The 13,011-nt window shown below is 38.5% G+C and overlaps 1 protein-coding gene across 5 annotated transcripts in view; it reads left to right on the forward strand.

The window, feature by feature from the left end:
* LOC148062875 (focal adhesion kinase 1-like) overlaps nt 1–13,011 on the forward strand; it is a 67,950-nt gene that overhangs the window by 30,997 nt on the left and 23,942 nt on the right. For 4 of the 5 annotated variants that reach the window (XM_087812437.1, XM_087812435.1, XM_087812433.1 and 1 more), the window contains 10 exons: nt 1,918–1,974; nt 2,517–2,537; nt 3,331–3,428; nt 3,505–3,589; nt 3,667–3,767; nt 3,846–3,961; nt 5,070–5,170; nt 5,233–5,322; nt 5,381–5,585; nt 11,449–11,560. In XM_087812437.1, the coding sequence (XP_087668563.1) occupies nt 1,918–1,974; nt 2,517–2,537; nt 3,331–3,428; nt 3,505–3,589; nt 3,667–3,767; nt 3,846–3,961; nt 5,070–5,170; nt 5,233–5,322; nt 5,381–5,585; nt 11,449–11,560 (986 nt within the window). The remainder of the gene's footprint in view (nt 1–1,917; nt 1,975–2,516; nt 2,538–3,330; nt 3,429–3,504; nt 3,590–3,666; nt 3,768–3,845; nt 3,962–5,069; nt 5,171–5,232; nt 5,323–5,380; nt 5,586–11,448; nt 11,561–13,011) is intronic. The other variant, XM_087812434.1, reaches the window with a different exon arrangement.

The raw sequence follows: 13,011 nt of genomic DNA on the forward strand, positions 1-13,011 counted from the left end.
ACACTCGCTCACACACTCACACACTCACACACTCACACACTCACACACACAGGGCTGCCAGGAGTCAGATAAAGGATTGATAGACGCTCGTGTCGCTCCATAAAGCCTGGTCTGTGTCTGCGTGAGACGCTCTTCAGTCCAGATGTCCACATGGACAGTTTGACTCACTCGTGCTCTCGATCTGCTCCCGCTCTCTCCTGACCTCTGACCTCTGACCAACACACAGAGTTAAAACCAGAGTGACACTTCCCCGCCTTATCTTTTTAACATCCAAACTAATCCATGTGTTTCCTTGTGTGTTTGTGTGTCGCGTGGCTGCTCAGCTCACACTAGTGCAGATGTAAACAACATTCCTCCATCATGACGTGGCTTCACGTTAGATTACGTTCACATTACTAGTGTCAATCCGGGGAGATTATCACACACACACACACACACACACACACACACACACACTGGCTTGTCAACACGTTGAGCAACATCTTCTCATCTGCAGCTGCTTCTTCTTTCTGTTCTTCTCTGACTTCGATTCGCTCGTGTCGACCAAGACCTTCTCGTTTATTGTGTCCAGTATTGAGATCCTGTTTTTCTCTTTATGTATTTCAACCGTTCAAACTTTTATCAATTCAGCTCATTCCTGAAATGCGGGCTATGTTTTAGCTCTCTTTTATCTCTTCCTTTTATTCCTCTTTTTCTACCCTTTTTCCCCCCATTCACTTGAATGTGGAAACTCATGTTTCAACTCCTTCCACTGATTTTCAGGTACATTCATGTACTCACACCTAGAAACTTCATTCAACTTAAACACTTTTGTCTACTTCTACTACTAATACCACTACTTCTAATAATTCTACTTTTACTACTAATTCTACTACTACTTTTACTTTTCTACTACTTCTAAATGTACTACTAATTCCAATTCTCCTACTTTTACTACTAATTCAACTACTACTTTCACTTTTACTACTTATTCAACTACTACTTTCACTTTTACTACTTATTCAACTACTACTTTCACTTTTACTACTTATTCAACTACTACTTTCACTTTTACTACTTATTCCACTTATTCTACTTTAACTACTAATTCCACTACTACTTCTAAATGTACTACTCTTTCCACTTCTTCTATTTTTACTACTAATTCCACAACTAATTTTAATTTTCTGCTACCTCTACTTTACTACTAATTCCAGTTCTTCTTCGTTTACTACTAATTATACTTCTACTTTTAATAGATTCAATTGTATATGATATTATATATATACTATTATGGGATGTTTACAGATTCAGCAGAGTCAGCATTCACACTGCATTTTCATCTGGAAATGCACATTTTCTAGTATTAAATGTTGTTGTCATTGTGTCGCACGGTGAAGAGAAAGTTGTTGTGTTTTTGTCGTCTTTATTTTCAAGCAAAGTTAGGGTTGATCATGAGAAAAACTGCAACAGGACATACTGTACATGTTTTCGCTCAAACTCATCCAAAATATCTGACAAATGTTTTTGTATCGATTTGTTTATTTGGATGTCGAGGAATCGTTGACCGTCTCGTGAAAGAAGATCCTTGACATCGAAATACTTGACTTTGTAATGTGAACGTGACATCAGTGGAGCTTATTCATTTCTGTGTACGTTAGAGTTCTCTTCATTACTCAACATGTTGTTCACAGTATTTCTCGTCCATGGAAAAAGAACTTTCCATTCCTCCCCTTCCTCTGCATGTTCGCCCTCTGAGCGCTCTCTCCTCGTCATGTGCAGTCGCTGGACTGAAAATATGTCTGTCAATCCAGCAGGAGTTGAAATCTGTTCGGTGACGATCCTCTGCTTGTTTTTATTCGATTATATTATTGACACATTATTATGACAAATGTATTATTGCATCACTAATGACGTTTTTTCTGGTTCTTCTGTAAGAAACGGACGACTACGCTGAGATCATAGACGAGGAGGACACCTACACCATGCCTTCAAGTAAGTTCACTTTTTAAAAATGGAACTGATATTCCAAATGAAGCAAAAATACTTCTATAATATTGTTTGAAAACATGTTTTCTTATTAAAATAGTTGTAATTAAAAGGGGAAAAGTCTTCTGTTTTGTAGATGTATAAGAACTTGCTTTCTGCTCTCCCTTCTCTGGGTCTTTACATTGATTTCTGCACTTAAACTTAAACTTGTATTTAACCTCAGAATTAATTAGTTATTACCAATGTATAACGTTTACATAAAGCTGGTTTTAGTGTGGCTGTTTCAGCTCATATATTTGTGTTTGGTACTCTTCAAATTATCATGTTGAATTAAAATTTAGAATCTTCTCAATTGAATTGAGGAAAACGATAAAAAAAACTGTACAATTTCATTTTAATTTCCCTTTTATATGATAAAAAAAATTCCTAATTTGTCCACTTTTTCTTTAAAACCTTGCGTCAACACTAACAAACACTGAACTAACCACCTGTGAATCTGTGTACTCATCACTAGTTATTCTTTCTTCTGTCACTAACACGTCTCCCAGAATACTATGGACTAGAACAAGGTAATGACATGATTGTTGTGACGATGACTCTTGCTTGCTCTGTGGAGGAAGACGTTCAGTTCAGGGCTAGAAGAGCGAAAATAATAATAATGAAATCAAACTTTTGGAGTGTTAATCACAGCATGATGACCTCTGACCTCTCCGAGGAAAATGAAGGGAAAGTGGCAGATGAAACAGAAACGGGGTTGAATTGTGTACTAAGAAATACTTTTGTACTGGTGGTCAATCGTGCATGTTGCCTTCAGTCAACAGTTGACAGTTTGACCTCAGTCAACGGGGTCGGTGTGTGTTTCTTCTCCCCACATAACCCCGTGTTTGCGCTTCCATGTAGAATACGAATGATTTGGACAAAGACGGGTTTGACAGTCACATGCAAACCCACGAGCCTCACAGCAGCCACAGCGTTCTTACTGAGTCAACTTTAACTTGTCTTGTTATTTGTTGCTGATTTGTAACATTGAACCTGACTTTGTCCAAATCCCTCCTCAATCCCTGTGGTTTGTGTGTCTGTCACGTGGCGCGCCCCCTTGTGGTTTGCAGACGCCGTTGTTCGCATGTAGTCGAAAGCCTTGCCGGGACCAAACTTGTCAGAGTAAGAAAGAAGATTTCTTTGCGAACGTGCAAACCCGCCACAAGGTGGAGCGAGGAGGTGGTTCTGAGTTGATAAGGAATGCGGCGTGTTGCTCTGACAAGCTTGGCGAGGCCTGACTGAGGCGTGTTGTGCTCCATCCATCCATCCCGGGCATCACCGTGAAACTTTTGTTTTTCGTCTCCATGCTTGTTCCTGCTACAGCACAGGACTATGAGATCCAACGCGATCGCATCGAGCTGGGACGCTGCATAGGAGAGGGACAGTTCGGAGACGTCCACCAGGGAGTCTACATCAGCCCGGTACTTGATTTCATGGCCACTTATTCACCTGTTATTTCCTTTACTCTTCCAACAACGTCACTTCTTTGCCCTGCAGGAGAACCCGGCTTTATCAGTGGCCGTGAAGACCTGTAAGAACTCGACGTCAGACAGCGTCAGGGAAAAGTTTCTCCAAGAAGCTTGTAAGTTTGCACCTGGTGTTCGTAGAGGATCAACTATATATGATCACAATTAATCCTTCTTTACTATTTCTCTTCAGTAACGATGCGGCAGTTCGATCATCCTAACATCGTCAAGCTCATGGGAGTCATCACGGAGAATCCAGTCTGGATCATCATGGAGCTTTGCACGCTCGGAGAGGTTAGATGATGGTTCATCATTTATATTTGTCTGCTCTGCTTCTAACACCTGTGATCCATGTTTTTTGTTTTGTTTTAGTTGCGATCCTTCCTGCAGGTGAGGAAGTACAGCTTAGACCTGGCGACTCTCATCCTGTACTCGTCTCAACTCAGCACAGCGCTGGCTTATTTGGAGAGTAAACGATTTGTACACAGGTAAATATGTTTTGTACTTAAGTTAACACCATTTATACACGGATAAACATGATTTATACACAGATAAACATAATTTATACCCAAATAAACATAATTTATACCCAGATAAACATAATTTATACATACATAAACATAATTTAGACACAGATAAACATGATGTTAAGACATATAAACTTAATTTATACAAAGATAAACATGATTTATACCCAGATAAACATGATGTTTAGACATATAAACTTAATTTAAACAAAGATAATCATGATTTATACCCAGATAAACATGATGTTTAGACATATAAACTTAATTTATACAAAGATAAACATGATTTATACCCAGATAAACATGATTTATACCCAGATAAACATGATGTTTAGACATATAAACTTAATTTATACAAAGATAAACATGATTTATAGCCAAATAAACATGATTTATACCCAGATAAACATGATTTATACCCAGATAAACATGATATTTAGACATATAAACTTAATTTATACAAAGATAAACATGATTTATAGCCAAATAAACATGATTTATAGCCAAATAAACATGATTTATACCCAGATAAACATGATGTTTAGACATATAAACTTAATTTAAACAAAGATAAACATGATTTATACCCAGATAAACATGATGTTTAGACATAAACTTAATTTATACAAAGATAAACATGATTTATACCCAGATAAACATGATGTTTAGACATATAAACTTAATTTAAACAAAGATAAACATGATTTATACCCAGATAAACATGATGTTTAGACATATAAACTTAATTTAAACAAAGATAAACATGATTTATACCCAGATAAACATGATGTTTAGACATATAAACTTAATTTAATACAAAGATAAACATGATTTATAGCCAAATAAACATGATTTATACCCAGATAAACATGATGTTTAGACCGATAAACATGATGTATACCCAGATAAACATGATATATAGACCGATAAACATGATGTATACCGAGCCATACATTGCAGCCGTACATATAAAACAGATGATTTGTTTGTGTGTAAGTGTTCTGAGTAATTTTTTACATGAAGTTACATGAAGGTGGGAATATAATTGAAAAAACTGTCTGTCTTTTAGGGACATCGCTGCTCGAAACGTGTTGGTTTCTACAGTTGATTGTGTGAAGCTGGGAGACTTCGGTTTGTCGCGGTACATGGAGGACAGTTCTTACTACAAAGGTAAACTTTCTAAATGAATGATCTGAATAGTGATTAAACCACATGTAACTTCTGTCTCTCAGCATCTAAAGGCAAACTTCCCATCAAATGGATGGCGCCGGAGTCCATCAACTTCAGACGGTTCACCACGGCCAGCGACGTCTGGATGTTCGGTAAGTAAACATGGTGAGAAACATCCGTCGTTTGTCTTCATCGCCCACTCGTCTCCAGGCGTCTGCATGTGGGAGATCCTCATGTACGGCGTCAAGCCCTTCCAGGGCGTGAAGAACAACGACGTCATCGGCAGGATAGAGAACGGCGAGCGTCTGGCGATGCCGCCGCAGTGTCCGCCCACGCTGTACAGCCTGATGACCAAGTGCTGGTCGTACGATCCCAGCAAGAGGCCGCGCTTCACCGAGCTGAAGACACAACTGAGGTACGGATCGTCGCCTTTTGAGGTTTCATATTCTGAGGCTGGATTCTCACCGTTTCTGGGGCGAGTCTCGGTCTGTCTCAGGACAAGTGACTCCTCTATGTTGTGTCTAAATGTTACGCACCTTTATGAATCACCGGCACTTATTTTTTGCACAAAACAGGGATTTCCTAAGTAAACAGACTGAAGCGTCTGGAATGAAGTTATGCAACCGTTGAACGTGAAAACTTCATTGAGAGAATTGTATCTGTAGCTTCTGTTACTCATCATTTTTCTACCTGCCGTGTCTTGTGAGCTTCACGTCGGGTAAAGATGAACAGAAGTTCAACGGTAATTGAGTTTCTCAAGATTTTTAGGTCACCTGAGGGGCCGCGTTTTACCGGAATCCGCGTCAGACGTGTTGCAATGATTGATCGGATTCTCCGCCTCGTTTCATGACGGCACTGATGCTGATCAAGATAAACATGACGTAGACCTTCCAAATGATTGACATTTTCTTCTGATAATTCTGTTTTTACTTGTTCCCTACTACATGTAATGTGTCAAAGAAAAATAGTTTAAATATGATTAAAATAAATTCAAGTTACAATGAAAAAAAGGCAACGATATTAGAAGATAGATGAGTTTTAAAAATTTGCTTTTGTTGTAGTTTTTCATTTATATGTACGTTTTGTTTACTAATACGTAGTGGTATTAGACAATATAGATACTGTAGTGATGTTCAAAAGCACTTTATCAATATAAAACAATATCAGTATAGATTTAAATCATGAATAAGTCAGAATTAATTACTTCTTTTTTTAAATTTGCAATTATGAAGCAAATAATCACAACGTTTGTTCCTTTTTGTGTTGCAAGTAAACCTCAGGCCACTAGATGGCAACAGTCTTTACATCGACAGCTAGAGGAACAATGAAATCCCAGTGATGACTGAGGACGAGAGGATACAGTGACTCCAGCTGCTTTTAAAGCTGATGTTTGGACATTTTTTGGTTTGAAAACAAATGAAAGCAGTTGCGACTTTGTCGAGAGTCATGTGGTCTGTAAATACTACAACACCAGAGTCAAGTACTGGACAATACTACACATATATCTTTGTTAATACAGTATCACTATATATTTTATCGTAGACCCTGTATTCTTCACAATCACAAAAAGAACCAACGAAAGATCATTTTATCACTAGATGTTTGGCTCAGAGTCAAAGTAGATGGCGACCTTTTTAATAAGGTGATCCACTGTATAAAGATGCCAGTGTTTTAAACAAGATAAGAAACAGTGATTATCAACAATTACAGACACATCCTGTAAACGACGGTGAAAGAAAGACATTTGAAGGCAGAGTGAATTTTGCAATCAGACTCATTTTCTTTGTTAAAGTTCGGTAAATATATAATGCATTTGGCTTCTTGTGTTATTGAGTTTGACTCTAAATGATCATCTTACTGTTTAGAAATGTCTTTATATTTATTTGCATTGGTTGCTGCCCTCGTTGTTTCCTCCCAACACAACATTCTTCGTCTTGTTCTTTTTAACGGAGAATCTTGACTCCCGCGGTTTTATAAGTTTGTGGAGACCCAGCATGACTCACACCGTTAAATTCCAGCCTAATTCCAGCAGTTGCCTCAGTGACAGTTTTCTCCTTCGCTTATAACGGAGCGTTGGATAAACCATCACACTTGACCTCGCTCACCTCAGGGTCGTCTCTGGATATGTGGGTGTTAGGAGAAGCATCATCATCATCATCATCTTCATCACGGAGTTATGCTGTATTAGCTGCTGGTTTGAGCTTTTCTCTCAACGGGACGTTAGAGAACTGGAGTCTGTCAGGTGCTGACGATAATCTGAACGATAATTTCTGATATAATCTGAACTATTGGCACGTGTGATATGCATCGAAAACATCTGATCATTTATAATTGTTTTATTGTATAAATCAAGCATTTCTTAAATGTGTACTTCGACCAATCAGTGTCACGTTCTGTAAAGTTGTCAATTTGTACTTCTATGTCTCGTCGTTTACGTCTCCGTCTGTCTGTGAACTGTAGGCGCAGCTTGCTAGCCTCGGTTGCTATGGCGACGCGTCTTGCTGACGCACTGACTTGTATATACACGGAAGTAATACTAACTTATGATCTAGTCAAACACTAGTGATCCAGTCACTCGTCTCTTTCAACCTCCTTTGTTAAAGCAACATATTGTAAGAACTTTTCATCTCGTCTCAGTTGTTTTCTTCGTGAACTTCCAAACAAACCTGTCTGTCTTCGCCGTATGCTAATGAGCTAACTTGTTAGCATCAGGTCATTTACAAAGTATTATGTGTGTTTGTACAAGGAGGTGGATTTATTATTGATTTGGTGATATTGTGACGCGCCGGCGGCTCCTCTCTGATGTCGCTCAGTTTTGCGGGACTGCATCGGTTATAAGTGATATAAGTGTTATAAGGGAAATATCGCATCCTTTTCCTTCTCTTAACCCCCGGACCTTCCCTTCAGTACTCGACTACATTTTTAGGTGAAAGAAAAAAATACCGCATTAATATCGATATCGCAATTCAAGACACCAATATCGAATATCGCACTTATTTCCAGTATCGTGCAGCTCTAATCTGAACCAAATTAGCTTTAATTTTCTATTCAGTGTCTGTCAGTGAAGAATATGTATTGTTTGTTGCTGATGTTTTAACAAGAGAAGGTCAGACTTTTTAAGGACGTGGAACATGGCGGACATTTGTCTGAGCAGCATTTTATTATTCTATCAATTATAGGTCTGCGCTGCCAAAAATGCAAAACTCTCAGCTACTACTACAGTTTTCCTAGACGGAGGATAAACACGAGTGTGTGTGTGTGTGTGTGTTTACACAGTGGGCAGCTGCCAGCAGCTTTAGCTTTCCAAAAATCACAGAAAAAGAGGAAGGGGGGATAGAGAGAGAGAGAGCGAGAGAGAGAGAGAGAGAGAGAGAGAAGGCAGTCGTACTGTGGAGCTGCAGGTTTAACTTCTAGAAGTTGATCAACTTTTTGTCATTTTTATTTATTTCTTACAAGTCGGTGCAGAGGATTTCTGGCGTCCCTCCAGGCTCTGAGTTAGTCTCTCGTAGCTTTTATCTTTCTGGTGCTGGTTGAGTCCAAACAGGAGCTTAACAGCTTCACATCATTATTGGCTTCTGGCTCTGGACTGAATATCTCTGTGCGAAGGTTTGTCGGCTTTTTCTTTTCTTTTTTTTAAATAATTGCTTGTGACTCAAAACCAATGAATCATTCTCATGATTTACTTCTCGTAGATTTTCGTGTTTAAAACGGTTTCCCACTTTAAAAAGTTTAAAAATTGATCATTCCAGTATAAAGTATAAAATGATTATCATTCTTAAAATAGGGTTGATTTGTATGGTTCATATAGGAAGATGAAAATAGAACAAAAAAGAATTTAAACTCAAAGATTAAATTTAACAATGCATTGGAAAATTGTTATAATAATAATAATAATAATAAAATCAAATATTACTAAATAATAGGAAGTACATACCACATACAAAACCGTTGAAAAAATAAAAATGTTAACGGTTTTATTAAACAATATTCAATTAAAAGTAAATGTAGAAATGCCACAATGAGAATTAAAATGTTATGTGTCGAGGTGGACTCTTGGGGATCACATCAGTATAATGTATAAAAGGATAATCATTTAAATAAATGGGATCCAGAAGTTGTTTTTATGATTCATAGCGGATAAAAATAGGGGGTAATGGCATTTAAACTCAGAGATAAAATATAATAATGCATAAAGATTTATGGGAGCTTTAATAATTCAAAGGTTTCTAAAATTTAATGGGAAAAAAAACGGATAAAAAAACAACTGATATAACAAAATAAAATAATAAAATAATGATTATAAAACAATATTCAAATAATGTGAATTCATGAGAATAAAAATGTTATTGATAAGCTTGTGATTTTGGCTTCACTCCTGCCTTAAAGAAATTATCATTATAAAAGTTTGGTTCATCAAGTTGTTTTAATGATTCCTTTAGGAGGATATAGCAGAAAACTTGAATTTAAACTTGAACATAAAGTGTATGAATACATTAAGTCATAGTAATAATTCAGATATTAAAAAAACTTGAGCATGAAAAGATAAAAATGGAAAATCGAATTGTATGAAAATGAAGAAATGCGACTCGTGAGAATGAAAATGTTATTGGAGGAGCTTGTGTGTTGGGGTTCAGTCCCGCCTGAGTAAATACTTGAGCAAACAGCTCGTGTTGTTCCAGGTGCTGCGTGAGCTGCAGCTACTTGTGAGGTTTGATCCGTCAGGGATGTTTGATTCATTATCTGAAGGCTGTGTGAAACGTTCGCTTGTCGTTTAATTACATATCATACTGTGTAACGTCTGTTTCGAGTTAATCCATTATTTATTTATAGTTGAAAACACACACCTGTTTGACATGTAAAAACATTCCTTTTAATACATTAAAAAGAAATATTGATCAAACTGTTGTAGTGAAGTTAAAAATAAGTAAAAATGCAACAGTATTCACCAGAGTCAACGGTGTTATTAAGAGTGTTGTTGTTGTGGATGTGATGGACTGAAGCAGGTGTGTGTGACACACTCAACACGGCGTCAGGAGACAACAGAACAGAAGGATCACAATGTTTCCACTAATAGCAGCTGGTTAGAGAAGAGAGAGTAAACCAGAGCGAGCGCCGGATTCTTTAAGTGCTTTCAGAATCTTCTTTTGTTCGACCGACGCCTCACTTCCTCTCCCTCCGGGAAACGGGCGACACTTTTTTAAAACGCGTGAGTAACTCGAGTGTTGATATGTTTTTGATAACGTCAGCTTTATGGTGGTGACTGCAATAATATACTGATTTTTGTGTCGACATTTTTTGCTGCTTTTTCTGGTTATAAAACAAGTTTTTTTCTTGATAACAAAGGATCAATTGAGGTTTAATCAGGATTAATAAAATGTAAAATTATGGTTTATTTCACTGTAAAAAATAGATTTTCTATGAATTATTTTACCGTCATTCTGTGTTGAAATCATTTGGTGATTTGTCGGCAAAAAAACGTAGCAGAAAAATAACCTTGAAGGTCCCTGTTGCACCTTGCAAAGACCTCGATCTATTTCCAGAGCGCGAGTGTGGATGATGTCAGGGTTTTTGTTGCCAGCGTGACATGACTTTGACGGAGAAGACTTGGTTTACTGTGGAGCAGCCAAAGTCATTGAATCTGCTGGACGGTTGACCTGAAATGAAAGAATTAACTTCATGTTTAAGTTGATATTGTGACATTAGGAACATGAGGAACATGGATAGTGTTTGTAAACTATACAGTATTTTAGTTAATTTCATTTTATTATATGTATTATTTTTTAATTCTGTACTATTATCACTACAAAATATTCCTGTTTTGTGTTTCAACTCAACAACTGGTTCTGAACTGGATCGATGTCAACGACTGATATTAAAGTAAAGATACTAAGATGGAGTGAAACCTCTGCTGTAAACGACAAACATATCGACTCAATTTTATCATCCTTCCATCTCTAGGAATAACATTGAAATTCATTTCAACGCCTGGTAAAGACGTCCATTTAAGAGGATAACAAACAATACAGAGATGATCTTAAAGCAACAATTTATATTGTATCTTGTAAAGAAAATCCCCGGGAAACACTTGGTACTTCAGCTATTTAAAGTAATAAATAGACAGTATATGTGTTTGTACTGCCAATAGTATGTTTAAACTGAATACATTTGTGTCTAAAACTTGCCTGTGGAGAAAATCGTACTATTTATTTCAGTTCAAACACAAGCTTTAATAAATATCTAGTGAGACACCTGGTCATAATCTGTTGTCTCGTTCACAGCACCATCCTAGAAGAGGAGAAGCTCCAGCAGAAGGAGAGGAACAGGATGGAGATGCGGAGACAAGTCACAGTGTCGTGGGACTCGGGAGGGTCGGACGAAGCTCCACCGAAAGTAAGTTCAGCCATCGTTTTTATTTCACTCTTTTTTTAACTGCATCGTTTGTTCTGAGCGTAACTGTGAAGATTTGTTGTGATTTAGTTAGGGTTTCATCAGGGTGACTGAGCACGAGAGGATACAGTGACTCCAGCAGGTTTTAAAGCTGATGTTTGGACATATTTTGGTTTGAAAACAAATGAAAGCAGTTACGAATTTGTCAAGAGTCATGTGGTCTGTAAATACTACAACACCAGAGTCAAGTACTTGACAATACTACACATATATCCTTGATACTACACTATCACAACACCAGTGTCAAGTACTCTACAATACTACACATATATACTTGTTACTACAGTATCACAACACCAGAGTCAAGTACTCTACAATACTACACATATATACTTGTTACTACAGTATCACAACACCAGAGTCAAGTACTCTACAATACTACACATATATACTTGTTACTACAGTATCACAACACCAGAGTCAAGTACTCGACAATACTACACATATATACTTGTTACTACAGTATCACAACACCAGAGTCAAGTACTCAACAATACTACACATATATCCTTGTTACTACAGTATCGCAACACCAGAGTCAAGTACTGGACAATATTACATATATATCCTTGTTACTACACTATCATAATGTATCATATGTATCGTATCACCAGATTCTTGCCAATACAGCCGCTCAAGTCAAGTGTAGATGTCCTTTTGAACTTGCTATTATTCTATTGAATATTTTGTGCTTGGCTCGGATAAACGTCTCCTCGGCCGGTCGTGGTTGTTGCTCCAGCTGCTGCGATCTCACCCCTCACTCACTCACCAGCCTCCAGGCCAGACCCTTAAAGTCTTAGTCGGCCGAATGCGGCGAGAAAACCCTGAAGGTTTTCTACTCAACAGTGGCTCATTTCCCCGTATGTGCTTCTTCTGTCTCTTCGTCTCTCGCCCCTTAACTTCCATCTGTGCCTCCTCGACCTTCTCTCTCTCTCTCTGTTGTGTTTGCAGCCCACCCGCCGCCCCTCCCTGCAGCCCACCTTCAGTCTGGATTGTTTGTCTGCTTCTTCCTCTTACCATCACTGCCAGCACACCCAGCGGCTCACCTCCCAGCTTTCCCTCTGCCTCGGGAACCCTTACCCCTCACCCGACCCCTCACCCCTCCTGCTCCCCCACGAGTGTTTCCTCCACCACTGCAAACATCTCACCCATCACTCTGACATCCATCACTCTGACACCCATCACTCTGACACCCATCACTCTGACATCCATCACTCCTACGGCGACGTGTGGTTGGACCATCCAGCCCTGAGCTCACCGCCCTCCCGTCACCAACGCTTGCCTTCCCTCCTTCCCTGTCGTCACCCTTTGACCCGCAGCATGTCGGACCATCTCGACCTTAAACCCACCCTGTCGCCCCACGACACTAACCCCGCCACCCGATCCCCGTCGGG

This window comes from Callionymus lyra, chromosome 17 (assembly GCF_982586985.1).
Source record: "Callionymus lyra chromosome 17, fCalLyr1.hap1.1, whole genome shotgun sequence".
Classification (NCBI taxonomy): domain Eukaryota; kingdom Metazoa; phylum Chordata; class Actinopteri; order Syngnathiformes; family Callionymidae; genus Callionymus; species Callionymus lyra.